Below are 16,528 nucleotides of genomic sequence, written 5' to 3' on the forward strand. Positions count from 1 at the left end.
GGTACCTTTTCCTTCCTCTGATAAAGTACTGATAAATATGATGATTTCCTTCAAGAATCAGGTGTTATCAACATTGGTGTTCATTGACTGCGGGACTGCTGGTAACTTTATTGACTCAGGACTGGTTCTGAAGTTAGGATCAGGGACAGTTAGTTTAAGAAGACCCATTCAAGTCATCGCCCTTGACAAAACACTGTTAGCTCACAATTTGGTCAAGAGAGCAACGGTGGATTTCACTCTCCAAGTGGGAGCACTCCACTCTGAATCCATCTCCTGTTTTGTGTTGGATAATTTACATGCTGGATTGGTACTGGGGTTTCCATGGTTGCAGATTCACAATCCAGTTATTGATTGCTGTCAGAAGAAGATTGTGAAATGGAGCCCCAATTGTTACAAGAAATGTCTAAAAAATGTACAAATATGCTCCTCTAGTCTGGATGGTCTTCTGGGGTACCTGAAGGACTTCGGAGATGTGTTCTCGGAAAAAGAAGTGGAGATACTACCTCTCCATCATCCTTATGATTGTGCTATTGATCTTATTCCTAGCCCCAAGCTGCAATTTGTTGGGGCCTGAATGGGCCGCCATGAAAGAATATGTTAACGAAAGTTTACAGAAGGGTCATATCCATCCTTCTTCCACCCCTTTAGTTGCTGAATTTTTCTTTGTTAAAAAAAAGATGGAGGTCACTGTCCTTGCCTTGATTTCCAAGATCTAAACAAGATCACGGATAAAAATACTTACATTCGGGGTGGAGGAGGGAGCAGAAAGTGATGGCGGGAACTTTGCCAGCGAGAAGGAGGAAGATGAAGGGGAAGGTGGAGGGACTGAGAAGTGCACTACAATATGCATAGAGGGGCTTCAAATCCCTGAGGAGCCTTTGAAAGATGTGTTTAAGGTGGTCCTTCACAGTCATACTCCTATCACCAATGTGGCTGCACAACTGGGGGTCATGCAGGCGGACATTTCTAAACTGCAACATTCAATGCATGTAACTAAGGAAAGAATGGGAGAGGCTGAAAAGTGCACCAGTAGTGCTGAGGACTATATAGCAAAAGCTGATAAGGCTACTAAACGCATGAGTGATGTGATTTCTGCCATGCAAGCAAAAACGGATGACCTTGAAAATAGGTCCAGGCTCAATAATGTGTGGCTGATTGGGGTGCCAGAAAAGACGGAAGGAGCGGCGCTGACAGAGTTTTTTGAAAAATGGCTACTAAACATTATTGGCTCTGACAAGTTGTTCCATATGTATGCAATTGAAAGAGCACATCATGTTCCTACACATCCCCTCCCCCTTGGATGCCCTCCTAGACAAGTGCTGGTTAAGGTCCTGCATTACAGAGACAGAGATGCAATTCTTAGACACGCCAGAGAACACAAGGCTCTTAAGCTAAATGGCTCCAGGATATCCATATTTCCGGACTTTTCCATAGAAGTTCAGAAACAGAGAGCCAGATTTGTTAATATCAAGACGAGACTAAGGGAGCTGGGTGTCATTTACTTGATGTTGTATCCAGCCAAATTGAGAGTGGTTGCTGAAGGGGCAGTACAATTTTTTATGGAAGATAAGGAAGCTCTAAGATGGCTGGACAGTAGCGAGCAACATTTGCGTCAAGCAAAATCAAATTATTCAGCAGGTTGACGGGACCGTTCTTTTCTCCGGTTGCATTCTTTGGAGGTATCCGTTAACTCTTTTTTCCTCCTTGGTATTTGTATTCTTATTTTCAGGTTTTTGGGATTGAGTTTCTAGATCTCCGTTGGTCATGAGTCTTTTTTGGAAAAATTGAAAACTGTTGTAATCTACCTGGCTGCAATCTACAAGTCATGTGGCAGTCCCAATGGATTGGGACAGATGGTGGGACTGTTGGATAAAGTGCGCTCTCCCCTCCATGTTAGGAGGGGATGGAAAGATGGAATTGGGATTTGTTGGGGGAGGTTTTTTGTTGTTTGGGGAGAATGGGGTGGGGAGGAAGGGGGTAAAGCATTTACATAATGTACGTCACTCTGATCACTATAGGTATGGCTACAGTTGCAATTGGATGAAAAAATGAGGGGCAATATGTTCTAAGGAGGGAAAATGTCTGGAAGAATGAGAGTTGTGAGTTGGAATGTCAGGGGTTTGGCGTCTAGTGTGAAACGACAAGCTGTGTTTAAATTTTTGTGTGATGCCAAGCCGTCAGTGATTTGCTGGCAGGAAACTCCTATGGTAAAAGAGTAAAAGAGAGAATACATTTTCTAACCAAAATATGGATACAAGCAGGATATCATGCTACATATTCAACATATTCCAGGGGGGTTAGTATTCTCATTTGTGTTGGGGTACCTTTTGAATAACAAAGTCATTGTAGACCAGACGTGTAGATTTATATGCTTACTTTAAATTATATGGATCCTTGATATGACTGGTCTCAATATATATTCCACCGCACCATATTGTGGGAGACTGCTCATTGGGACAGGGGTAGACATGAGTCATTGAGACCGGGAGGTAACTGTACACCATTTGGAGCGGTCCAGAAGGAAACTGTTTTGCACGATTTATGGAGGATTTCTCATCCTGGCGTCTGTAAGTATTCCTGTTTCTCATCTTCCTTTGCATCTTTGTCGAGAAGTGACCTGGCATTGGGCAACACTCAGATGTTGGGCCTTGTTGGGGAAGTAACTTATCTGGCTAGAACAATATCGGATCATTCCCGCTATGAGTGTGATACTTGAGGGAGTGGGATCTGCGCTTGCTAGAGGGTGCATGTGGAGGTTGAACCCTTTCTGGTTACAACTTATTGACCTGGATGGACATGTAGGGGGTGATATTAGAGAATATTTTAAAATTAATGCTGGGACGGCTTTGGTTTTAATGGTATGGGAAGCTATGAAGGCTTATTTTAGAGGACTCTGCATTAAAGAGATATTCCGGGTAAAGGCAGAAACTGGCAGGAAGGATCAGATGTTGATTAGAAAATTGGAGGAAGCAGAGTAGGCATTAATCAACGATCAGTCCCCGGAGGCACAGGGAAGGTTGAAAGAGGCGCAGACTAGAGTAGATGGCAATGAAAGCGGTGGAACGTAAGAGAATGTTTTAGAACATTAAATATTTTGAGAAGGGGAAGAGAGCTGACCATCTCCTTTCTAGGATAGTAGCAGCACAGAGGGATTCCACACATATAGCTGCTCTGAAGGGAAGGGATAGGCATGAGCATACTGGTAGCAAGGCTATTTTAAAGGTGATGACGAAGTATTATTCGGATCTTTATAAATCACATGTGCGGCCAACGGTGGAGGAGATGGATGATTATTTGGCAGAAATGCAGCTCCCCAAGCTCTCGGCGACTGATCAGGGGCTTTTTGAGGAGCCATTTAATCTGGAGGAACTTGACGCCACTTTGGCCTCTATGCCTAATGATAAAGCCCCTGGGGTGGATGGGATCCCGGGGGAGGTGTACAAAAAATATAAAGAGATACTTCTTCCTGCTTTGCTGGAGATGTATCGTGTTGGTTTGGTGGAGGGGGAGTTGCCACGGTCCATGCGAGAGGCAATAATTGTTGCGTTGCCAAAGCAGAGAAAGGATCTGATAGATCCAGCCTCTTATCGTCCAATTTCGCTATTGACAACAGATGTCAAAATCCTGGCTAAGATGTTGGCCAACCGCCTTAATAAGGTAACGACAATAATACATTGTGATCAATCCGGATTTATGCCCAAAAGCTCTGCCTCACATAATTTCAGGGTGGCGGTATTTGTGAGCGGTCATGAAGGCTATGGGTTTTGATGTGAAATTTATAAGTTGGATGCAGTTGCTGTATGCACCTCCAAGATCTAGGGTACGGGTCAGGGCCGGCGTCAGCACCCGGCGTACCCGGGCAAGTGCTGGGGCCCCGGTGAGACAGGGGGGCCCATTCAGGGCCGGCGTTAGGGGCAGGCAGCTGCCAGTGCCTAGGGCCCCTGCTCCCCCAGGGGTCCTCAGCTAGTGGCACATCACGCAGCTGCTATGGGGCCCCTGTGAGGCAGGGGGGCCCACCTGTCACAAGCGCCAATTCCCCCGCTGCTGCTTTGAACTTTACCGGCATCTGCCGGTAAAGTTCAAAACAAATGATGGAGGAGAGAGCGTCACCTGACGCTCCCTCTCCCATCATTCCCCACTCTGCCGCATCTGACACTGCCGCTGCGGGTGCGCGATGATGTCATCGCGCACTCGCTGTGTGTCAGGCAGTGCAGCGGCAGCAGCCGAGACCGGAGCAGGGAGGGAGCGGCGCGGGAACGTTGAGAGGTGAGGAGTGTTTTTTTTGTGTGACTATAACAGTGAGTACTGGACTATGGGGCCATTCTTAGGGGGAGGGGGGCTGTGCTGTATACTACATGTCTGTGCTATATACTACATGTCTGTGCTATAGACTAAATGTCTGTGCTATATACTACATGGCTGTTCTATATGCTACATGGCTGTGCTATACTACATGGGCCGTGTTATATACTACGTGGGCTGTTATATGCTACGTGGGCTGTGCTACAGTATATACTACATGGCTGTTCTATATACTACATGGGCTGTGTTATATAATATGTGGCTATGCTATATACTATATGGGTTGTTATATGCTACTTGGGCTGTGCTATACACTACATGGCTGTTCTATATACTACGTGGGCCGTGTTATATACTATGTGGCTGTGCTATATACTATATGGGCTGTTATATACTACGTGGGCTGTGATATATACTACATGGCTGTTCTATATACTACGTGGGCTGTGTTATATACTACGTGGGCTGTTATATGCTACGTGGACTGTGCCTGTGCTATATACTACGTGGCTGTGTTATATGCTACGTGGGCTGTTATATACTACATGGCTGTGTTATATGCTACAGTGGCTGTGCTATATACTACGTGGGCTGTGTTATATACTACATGCTGTGTTATATGCGATCATCAATCGTGGTATGTGTTAAAGGGGGAGCCCACTGAGACTCTTTCGCCCGGGGCCCTCAAAAACCTGGAGCCGGCCCTGGTACGGGTGAATGGTCTTTTGTCTGAAGATTTTCCTTTGTATAGGGGAAAGTGGCAGGGCTGGCCTTTGTCTTCTCTGTTGTTTGCGATTGCTATAGAGCCTTTGGCGGCGGCAATATGGAGAGATAGGTGTATAAAGGGATATAGATATGGAAGTCATGAAGAGAAGATAGCCCTGTACACGGAAGATGTGCTATTGTTTCTGGAGGATGCGCAGGAGTCTTTGACAGTGGCTATGCATAGCATTACTAACTTTGGGGCTCTATTGGGATTATCTATTAACTGGGACAAGTCTATTTTGCTGCCCCTGGACGTGGCGACTCCTCTGACACTAGACCCTGTGATTCCCTTACAGGTGGTTCATGCGTTTAAATATTTGGGCATTGTGATTTTGGCTAAGATAGAGGACTATGTGCGGCTCAACCCAACTCCTTTGCTTGGAAAATTTCAGCAGAAGATTGGGGCCTGGAAGAGGCTGTTTCTGTTGGTCGCAGGTGAAGTTAATCTGATTAAAATGATACTTATGCCTCAGCTCCTATTATTTTGCGCTTCCATGCTGGCGACGCACATCTCAAATCGCCGCATGCGGACACATCTGCATAAAATGCATGTCCCTGCATACCCAATGTTAAAGATAGGTACGCAGGGAAATGCAGGACACAGGTGGCAGTAGGCGGAGCTACACAGAGGAAGCAAGGAGGAAGTACGCTGCCATCCGCAGCGCACAGGAACGCAAGTCTGAAACCAGCCTTAGTCAGTCTACCGGAACCTCACGTTCTTCTGTAATTATGGTTTTCATCCCCAATTTGGGGAATTTTCTGGGATTAATTCTGAATGCCCTGGGGTGGAGGTCGCCGTGCAGAGACTTGTGGATGTCTGGAGGGAGGTTCAAAAGAATATTGGGACTGCACAGATTCACCAAAAACAAAAGACCAATAGATGACATTTGGTGGGTCCAGTCTTTAAGATTGGGGATAAGGTTTGGTTGTCTTCAAGGAAGATTAAAATTAAAGTGCCGTCGGCAAAGTTAGGTCCAAAATTATTGGTCCATATGTGATCCTAAAGGTGGTCAATTCTGTGGCATTTAGATTAAACCTTCCTTCATCTCTTCGCATCCCTAATTTATTCCATAAATCCCTATTAAAGGAATATGTCCCTTCTGCATTGTCTCCCTCATCCCTGCCTCCACTTTCAGTAGACAGTGGCCTCGAGTATGAGATTCAGAGGGTTGTGGATTCTCGGAGGGTCTGTAATTCCCTACAGTACCTCATTCACTGGAGGGGATACGGACCAGAGGAGAGATCCTGGGTCCCTTCTCAAGATGTGAAGGCCGATCAGTAAGTCAGGGCCTTCCATCTAAAATTTCCTGGGAAGCCCCAGTGTGTTTGGGATGCAGCTACTGACAGCTCGGCCGTCCAATCTGGTATAGGAGTGTGCTGACGCTGTTGGTACTTTGATTGACAGCTTGGCCATCCAATCTGGTACAGGGGAGTGTTGAGCTGTTAGTATGTTGATTGACAGCTAGACTATCCAATTTTAGACTGTGAGGCATCAGCTGGCTCCAAGAGTTCATTATTCCAGGTAATTGCCATACTTGATATCTGTGCTGTGTCTCCCAGAACTCTGCCAGATGTACATTCAGCTTGTGAGGTTTGTTCTCCTGTGACTTGAGTTCTGTATGCTTGATCTGTTGCCTGACCTTGGACTTCATTCTGACCATCTGCCTGTTTTACCAATTCAGCTCTGGTCCGTTATCCTCCCGGTACTCTGACCTCGGAACATTACCTGACTACGCTTTTGCCTCTTCCTTCTGTTTATAACTTACCCTCCTGGCTTCTGATCTTGGACTCGTTGACCACTCTGACTCACAGCTTGGCCATGAGAAGTGACTAGGGTCACAATAGCCATTACTAATGTTAGGACCGATTCTAGCTGTATTCCTATTGTACATGAGAACTGCAATGGCGCCCAACACCAAATATCACTGCTGTACAGCAAAAGAAAAATACCACCATACAGGGGCTTAATAACAATGCTATGATTACCAGCAACTAAATAACACCACTGCGTAGTGCCCACCTAAAAATACTGTCATACAGTGACTGAAAATATCTGCCAGCTACTAAAAACTCCCAAAGATAGTTGCTAAATAGCACTGTCGCATTTATTAAATTCTCTTGTCTTACCTTGGTTGTACAATGTCATCAATGTATGTGCACACTAAGTTTTTTCCAGGCAGGCATACTTGTCATCGTTTGCAGGCGATTCAGGAGATATAAGCATTTTTTTTACTGAAGCATTTTCTTTAATAAGTTTTTGTTGTTTCTGAGCAATTTTTCAATGTTTTGAAAGACTGTGAGTTTTTTTAACATAGTTCCAGTGTATTGTAAAGTCTTTTAACTCCATTTAACAATGAAAAAATGCTAGTGAGTTTTTAAGCATTTTCGCTCAAACTATGTTCAAAACATCTAAAGAAGCAAGAAAAACAGCAGCAGCACTTCAAATAATGGTGAAAAAACAACCTTAGTCCTTTATTGCATAATAAAAATCATGGACAAGGTATTGCGGGTAAACAAGTGCAGATTATGCAGGCAAATGAAACAGGACGACGGCCGTTTAGCGCAATAAGCGCTTCCACGGGTCCAGATGTTCAAAACAAGACTGAGCGTCTTTCAAGAATCTTTTCAACCTCAGCATTGACTTCTAGGATAAAGTACAGAGTGCATTGATGGTGCATCAGTGTGATCACATACAGCTCACAGCCAGAACCACTATGGTCCTTACTTCACTCTTACAGCTTGCAGTCAGTAGACTATCATTTCTGTGGCAAGCTACTTCATTGTAAGTACCGTATTTACCATATAAGACGCATCAGACCATAAGATGCACCCCACATTTTGGGGTGGAAAATAGCAGAAAAAAAGATTTTTATAATATGAGGTTCAATCTTATTGTCCGATTTTAAGGTATTTTACCTGAGGGCCAGCGGTGGTAATGCAGGGAAGCCGGCGGCGGCAGAAGTGGGGCAGTGCTGCAGTCCCAGGGTATCCTATCGGTGCGATGCTGTGGGTCCGGTATCGGTGGTGAGGCAGAGTCCCTTCCTCAGGATGCCAGCAGCAATGTGGTGACGCCTCGGCCTGGTGTTCAAGGCGAGCAGAGCTGAGTGCATCACCGGTTTCTCGGTGGCCATCTTCCTGGTGCCGCGTGTGTGCAGACTGAGATCTTGGCGGCCCCCGGCTTCAGAAAAATGGCTGCCGAGATCTCAATCTGTGGACGTACCGCCTCCAGCTTCAAGAAGATGGCCGCAGTGAAACTAACGATGTACTCCGCACCGCCCACCGCTGACACCGAGCCTCAGCATCACCACACCTCTGCCACCGCTGGTTCCCTGAGGAAAGGACGCTGCTACAACACTGCCGCAACCCCCCAGTAAGCCTGCATTTGGACTATAAGACACCCCCCATTTTCCTCCCAAATTTTTTAGGGAAAAGTGCATCTTATAGTCTGAAAAATACGGTAGCTTTGGCAATGTATGATATTGCGACATTTGAACATCAGTTATAATTTTTTCCCAAAACATTGCGTGTGAAGTGATGTTAGGTAACATTTTGTTATAGTAATTGCAAATACATAATTTGTCAAAATAAATCTTTTAGGCACTGTATATTTAAACAACATTTTCTCTTTTTTTCTGGGCTCACTACAGATTATACAGAATAATACATAACCTTGTGTCTCACATAAAGCACGCAGAGTGAGATAAATAGTCAATAGTAGGTAATCACTACAAGAGCTCTTGCTGCTCCTTCCCCAGGTATCGGTTCCCTACGCCATTGACCATTTGTCAAATTTCTCTTCTCATTATTTTATTTAGATTCATAAGGCTGGCATCAAGGAACATTTATACAGTATGCTGGATGGCGCACATTTCCGGATTATCTTTTGTATTCTAGGCAGGACTCTTCTCTGTTGAAGAGCCAGGTTCACCACATACATACTTGCAAAGCCGTGCTCCAGTATCTGACCTGGCAGCTTTTCCATTACTGACCTAGTTGGCTTTTTGAATTTGCTGCTCATCTTCAATTTCCTTGCAATGAGCCTGAACCATGGTTGACCATTATTGGAAACGATTACTGCCTACCTTAATGTACTACCACTCTGAATACAGTTTTGCTTACTGATTTTTTACTGTATTCCTTATTTCCTAGGCTATTCTCTGTAATCTGCTGGTTAAGTAGATTATTCAAGCATATATGATTTTAATATTTTTGCGATATGAATTATAACATAATTTGTGATGTGATAGAAAAGTTCATACGTTGTGTGTGTTGTGGGAGAAAGAGAGGTGTGTGAATCCCTTAGATTTTACATTAGCATCAAGTAGATATGATCAAATCAATATGCTGCAAATCAACTTTGAGTCTAATTTCAGGAAATTCGCAGGTCTCAGAGAATTAGAACAATTTGTGATTTCTTTCACATGGATAGTTAAAAAATATCTAGCGTTGTTTCAGACATTGCTGAAGATTGCATTGCAGAAAGTGGTTTCACATGAAATCAGGCACAGCTGCCAGGGTTTCCTCATAATACCTTTTAGCTAATACAACATAATCTAGCCCAGCTAATCATGGGGATTGTCATAGCCACTAAAAGATGAAGCAGGGAAGACAGTGGCCATTTTAGGGTTTTACAGCCTATGGATAGAAGGTCAAAGTTTACAGCTTTATCATTATACATAGAGATAAAAGGCTTAAGTTAAAACAGAGTTTGGCATGCTACTGCAGAAAATAGAAAAACAGAGTTGTGGTCTTAGTCTATGAATAAAAATAATACCTAGCAACATAGCTTGTTTTTGTTTATGGCCTTTGTTTAGAGTTTAAGAATTAAAAAATAACTAAAAAAACACTTTTTTTTTAATTTAACAGTTAGCATACCTGTTTTACTAGTCCAATTTTACAACCAGTCCATATGCACCTCAGCAATACTGTGGACTGTTCTTGCAGTTTCCTTTCTGTTCATTTCCCTACCAATCAATGTCACAGTTTTGAAGCCTTGGTCATGACTTTTTGTTGATCGGGAGGGGGAAAATAGTGTTAAAAATAAAAAATAAATAAAAAAAATATTACACACATTTTACTTTTTGCATACTTGGTTTACTAGTCTATTTTAGCAACTGTATGCTCTATTATAAAACTCCAAGCTTTTTTTTTTTCCAGAGGTTTATGTACCAACATTACATTCTTAGTTAGGGCTTTTTTCTAGAGGTAAGGAAAGGGAGAAAATGGTGTTTAAAAAAATAATAATAAAGAATAATGCTTTTTACTTTTTGAATACCTATTTTACTAGTCTAATTTGGCAACCATATATCTCAGAAGTATACTGCTGGCTGCTAATGCATTTGGAAGCTTTATACCAACCTGGCATTTGTTGTTATGGCATCTTTTTTGCATAGAGAGCAATAATCTGCTTACCAAAAATTTTAAAGAAATTACACTAAATCTAGATACTTAACTATGAAGGTCTGTTTTGGCACACCTGTTTAAGTTTGAAAATAGGAGACGTGTACATATCACACCAGTATTACAAAAAGTAGCCATTGTTACAGTACCCTTTTTAGCCATTGCATGTCCCCAGTTTTCATTTCTGGTGAATCCAAATTTGCCAGGGGTGGATAAATATGGTCAAACTTTTTGTAAACTTTAAACTTGTGTCCAAAATGTATGGTAAAAAAAAGTGGCACTGGCAATGTACATGATTTTTTGGTCCGACCATTAGAAACTGCACTGATCAGTAGAATTGGGAAGTTTTATCACTGATAGGACACCTATCCCCATTTTAAAAAGGACCTGCAGGTGGGATGTCAGACCGCAGCTCCATTCATTCTCTTTGGGGCTTTCAAAAAAACAAGTGCAGTGCTTGCAGCCACTGAGAGAATGAATGGATCAGTGGTCGCACATGCCGCTACAGTCTAATGGGGATAAAAGTTACACTTCTGTACATTGAGTCCAAGCAGTCAGACCCCCGCCAATCAATATGTTATCACGTATCCTGTGGAGAGGTGATTACTTTTTGTCACAGGAGAACCCCTGTAAGAGCATCTCTGCTGCTGTGTTCCAAGTATTCAGTCTAATGAAAATAAAGAATCTTCTCCTAATTAATATCAGAGAGAACAAATGACTTTCATACAGAACACAATCCACTACACCAAGAACAATACTACCACACACAGGGAAGAAATACAACCACACCATGACCAGACCACATAGTGACCAAATAATACCACATACAAGGAACAAATACTGCCACACCATAAACAGGCCACATATTACCACCACATAGTGACAGAATAATACCACATACATTGAACAAATACCACTATACCATGACCAGAACACATATTACCAGCATATAACGACTAAATAATACCACATACAATGAGACATACTGTCACACCATGACTGGACTGCATATTCCACTACATAGTGACAGAATAGTACCACATGCAAGGGAAAAATACTGCTACCCCATGACCAGACCACAAATTAACACCACATAGTGACTAAATACTACAATACTGATCATGAATACAAACCACAATACTAACAACACTGTTATTACCACCAGTGACATTATACGCAAGAGCTCTGCATATAGTATACAGTGTATAGTGTAAGTGTACAGGTAATGCAGTGATCACCAGTGACATTAAACATAGGAGCTCTGTACATAGTGTCAGTGTACAGGTAATACAGTGATCACCAGTGACATTATACACAGGAGCTCTGTATATAGTGTAAGCATACAGTGATCACCAGCGACATTATGCACAGGAGTTCTGGACATAGTGTCAGTAAACAGGTAATACAGTGAGCATCAGTGACATTATACACAGGAGCTCTGTATATAGTATATAGTGTATAGTGTGCATGTACATGTACAACATTGACTCAACAATAGTGTTGAGCATTCCGATACCGCAAGTATCGGGTATCGGCCGATATTTGCTGTATCGGAATTCCGATACCGAGATCCGATATTTTTGTGGTATCGGGTATCGGTATCGAAACAACATTAATGTGTAAAATAAAGAATTAAAATAAAAAATATTGCTATACTCACCTCTCCGACGCAGCCTGGACCTCACCGAGGGAACCGGCAGCGTTGTTTGCTTAAAATTCGCGCGTTTCCTTCCTTACGTGAAGTCCCGGCTTGTGATTGGTCGCGTGCCGCCCATGTGGCCGCGACGCGACCAATCACAGCAAGCCGTGACGTAATTTAGGTCCTTCAGGATTTTAAAATTACGTTCCGGCTTTGTGATTGGTCGCGTCGCGGTCACATGGGCGACGCGACCAATCACAAGCCGTGACGTCACGGGAGGCTGGACAAGCGCGCATTTTAAAATGAGAGTCTGTCATTCCAAAACACAAGTTAAATTCAGCATATAGTCATATGGCTTTTTGTTCAAATATGCTAATTAGAGAACTCTGTGCATCCTTGGAGTGGCTGAGCAGCTCCAGTGCCCAATTTTGCCCTCCTCCCCCAACTCCCCGCCCTGAGTTTAGATTCCCCGCCTCTCTCCCTCTGGTTATTGACAGTGCTGGATTGCCCTGAGCCTGTGCTAACTCAGGAGAAAGCTGATGTCTGCACTCACTTACTATACTGTCGGAGTTTCCAGATCATAGTATGCGCTCATACAGCTCTCTCCTCTCTCCTGCATTTGAATACTACAGTAGTGAAGCAGCAGTCTATATGACACTGTCAAAGCTAGGCCTGGACTGGCCCATAGGAGAACCAGAGAATCCTCCAGTGGGCCCCTGTGCAGAGAATAGGCCACCCCCCTCTATGAGCAGTACTTGGCACAATATACTGGAATCACTATGTACAGACAAAGGCAGCATCTTATTCATTTAACAATCTACAGAGTTAATTGTTATATAAATTTGTTGTTGAGGATAATGTCACATTGTATGTATGTGAATAGTGGGGCCCTGGAGTTGGTTACTGAAGGTCCCTTGGCACCCCAGACCGACACTGGCTGACACAGCTGTTACCAACCCAGACAGATATATATTTTTATAGGTATAGTAAATAAAACTTCAGATTCCAGACCAAGTAGCACGTTGCAAAAAATATTCAATTAGCGGACTGCAAATGTCACAAGTGATGCATAGTATGTAATGTAAAAACCTCCAGCTCCTCAACGTATAATTCTAGAGACCATTGCAAAATACGGCCACTATTACCGTCATGTGAAACCAAAGACATTCTCATTTGTTTATAAGAAAGTTTGTGGACATAACGCCTACAACATTCAGTGCCTTACGAAAGTATTCGGCCCCCTGGAACTTTTCAACTTTTTCCCACATATCATGCTCCAAACATAAAGATACCAAATGTAAATTTTTGGTGAAGAATCAACAACAAGTGTAACACATCTGTGAAGTTGAATGAAATGTATTGGTTATTTTTAATTTTTGTGGAAATTCAAAAACTGAAAAGTGGGGCGTGCAATATTATTCGGCCCCTTTAACTTAATACTTTGTTACGCCACTTTTTGTTGCGATTACAGATGCAAGTCGCTTGGGGTATGTCTCTATCAGTTTTGTACATAAAGAGACTGAAATTCTTGCCCATTCTTCCTTGGCAAACAGCTCAAGATCAGTGAGGTTTGATGGAGATCGTTTGTGAACAGCAGTTTTCAGCTCTTTCCACAGATTCTCGATTGGATTGAGGTCTGGACCTTGACTTGGCCATTCTAACACCTGGATATGTTTATTTGTGAACCATTCCATTGTAGATGTTGCTTTATGTTTGGTATCTTTGTCTTGTTGGAAGACAAATCTCCGTCCCAGTCTCAGGTCTTTTGCAGACTCCAACAGGTTGTCTCCAAGAATGATCCTGTATTTGGCTCCATCCATCTTCCCATCAATTTTAACCATCTTCCCTGTCACTGCTGAAGAAAAGCAGGCCCAAACCATGATGCTGCCACCACCATGTTTGACAGTGGGGATGGTGTGTTCAGGATGATGAGCTGTGTTTGCCTTTATGCCAAACATATCTTTTGGCCTTGTTGACAAAAAGTTTGATTTTGGTTTAATCTGACCAGAGCACCTTCTTCCCCATGTTTGGTGTGTCTCCCAGGTGGTTTGTTACAAACTTTAAATGACACTTTTTATGGATATCATTGAGAAATGGCTTTCTTCTTGCCACTCTTCCATAAAGGCCAGATTTGTGCAGTGTACGACTGATTGTTGTCCTATGGACATACTGTCCCACCTCAGCTGTAGATCTTTGCAGTTAATCCAGAGTGAACATGGGCCTCTTACCTGCATCTCTGATCAGTCTTCTCCTTTTTTGAGATAAAAGTTTAGAGGGACGGCCGGGTGTTGGTAGATTTGCAGTGGTATGATACTCCTTCCATTTCAATATGATCGCTTGCGCAGTGCTCCTTAGGATGTTTAAAGCTTTGGAAATCATTTTGTATCCAAATCCGGCTTTAAACTTCTCCACAAGAGTATCACGGACCTCTCTGTTGTGTTCCTTGGTCTTCATGATGCTCTCTGTGCTTCAAACAGAACCCTGAGACTATCACAGAGCAGGTGCATTTATACGGAGACTTGATTACACACAGGTGGTTTATACTTATCATTTAGGACAACATTGGATCATACAGAGATCCACAATGAACTTCTGGACTGAGTTTGCTGCACTGAAAGTAAAGGGGTTGAATAATATTGCACGCCCCACTTTTCAGTTTTTGAATTTCCACAAAAATTTTAAATAACCAATAAATTTCGTTCAACTTCACAATTGTGTTCCACTTGTTATTGATTCTTCACAAAAAATTTACATTTGGTATCTCTATGTTTGAAGCATGATATGTGGGAAAAGATTGAAAAGTTCCAGGGGGACGAATACTTTCGCAAGGCACTGTAAGTATATTATTTAATTTGATTCTGAGGCAATCTACTCCACTGTGCAACGATAAAGCTTGTAATGTGCCAAGCACCTTTGTTCATTGTGATGAGAAAGATTTTTCATTAGCGCAAAGTGAATTAAAAGCAAAAAATTATTTATTGTCTCTTCATTAAAATAGTAGCATGGGCATTGAAAAATATCTGACTTTTCAAGTTTGTCTAACTCTTAAACCTAGACACTATGATTAATAGTCAGCCAGACTCAAGAAGACTCAAAGTATTCTATGCCCATGCTGCTATATTAAGGAAGTCACAATAAAGAATTTTTTGCTTTTACTTTGCTTTTCTTTTTTGTGACTGAGAGTACTCTATTTGACCTAATTGCTAAAAGAAAATCAAATAAAATTAAAACACTTTTAATCATGACAAATCCATTTTCCTAGATAATTCTACAAAAAATGAAAAATGGAAAAACGTTTACTTTTGAAGCCAACAAGTGGCTGCCAAAAAATCATGGAAACAGGGATCTGATGTGCGAGCTTCCACTTGTTGAAGATGGAGACATGATTTATCCAGGTAAGTGATTGCAACTTGATGATTTGACTGTATGTTAGGGGTTCACCAGGTGAGGTTGATACTTTAAGCCATAGGTCAGGGTGAGGCCAAGTGTGATGACAGCAGAGTTTCACTTTATATATGAAAACTGGATCAGTAAGGACCAGTATAGCAAGATGTGCAAGATGGCAAACAGACATGTGCAACAGAAAACACCAGAAGACATTGAGCTAGGGTTGTGGAAACATTCAAGAATAAAATATGTATATTGAAATAAAGACAATGCAAAATAATGGTTATTGGCAGACTTGTATGCTATGGACCGACTGATGGTCAATGGCAGAAACATGTGCAATCAACAGATAACTGGTCAACCACAAGACAGCTTTGATGAACAGGCAAACTGGATACTTGCTTGCAGAAAAACATATTTGCAGCAGCGTTATAAGAACAACAAGAGTATTAGCAGAAAAAAGTTTTTCATGCTTACAGCAGATGAATGATTAACTGCAGGTCTGAGCTATGAAGTGAAATAGAGAGTTTATAAACAAGCTTGCTGAAAAGATGATTAGCCGAAATGAGTGAAGGGGATAGTGAAGCAACCTCCTCAGGTACACGTGATAGCTGAATGCTATGCTTACTAAATACTCAGACAGCACAGTGATGTCCGAGTCATCCTTAAACGGCTTTGGGTGATGATGTCAAAGGTTACCATTTTACCACAGTAACTCACTGCAGATTTGAACAAAAGTAATTGGTCCTAGGGGAAGGAACCAGAAGCTGGTGCCTGAGCTAGGACAGATATGTAATACTGTACTAATACATAAAAACATAGGGATGTTTTGTCTTTCCCATCACAGTCTCAGTACAGAACATCAGGAAACCACTAGTTGATATGATTTAATATTCTACATATGCTTTATCTTATATTGTTCACACAACCATAACAGTTCCTCTACAATAAAGTGTTTTCATTTTATTTTTAATTTGCTTATTAAATGCTCAAAACTTGTTTATGAGCCTTATAAAAATTTCTGCTCACTCCAAT

General features: G+C 42.2%; 1 protein-coding gene across 1 annotated transcript in view; it reads left to right on the forward strand.

The window, feature by feature from the left end:
* Nucleotides 1-16,528, forward strand: part of RP1 (RP1 axonemal microtubule associated) — a 729,254-nt gene that overhangs the window by 260,215 nt on the left and 452,511 nt on the right. The window contains exon 20 of the mRNA XM_077271713.1: nucleotides 15,369-15,501. Within this exon, the coding sequence (XP_077127828.1) occupies nucleotides 15,369-15,501 (133 nt within the window). The remainder of the gene's footprint in view (nucleotides 1-15,368; nucleotides 15,502-16,528) is intronic.

This window comes from Ranitomeya variabilis, chromosome 6 (assembly GCF_051348905.1).
Source record: "Ranitomeya variabilis isolate aRanVar5 chromosome 6, aRanVar5.hap1, whole genome shotgun sequence".
In the NCBI taxonomy this organism is placed as follows: Eukaryota; Metazoa; Chordata; class Amphibia; order Anura; family Dendrobatidae; genus Ranitomeya; species Ranitomeya variabilis.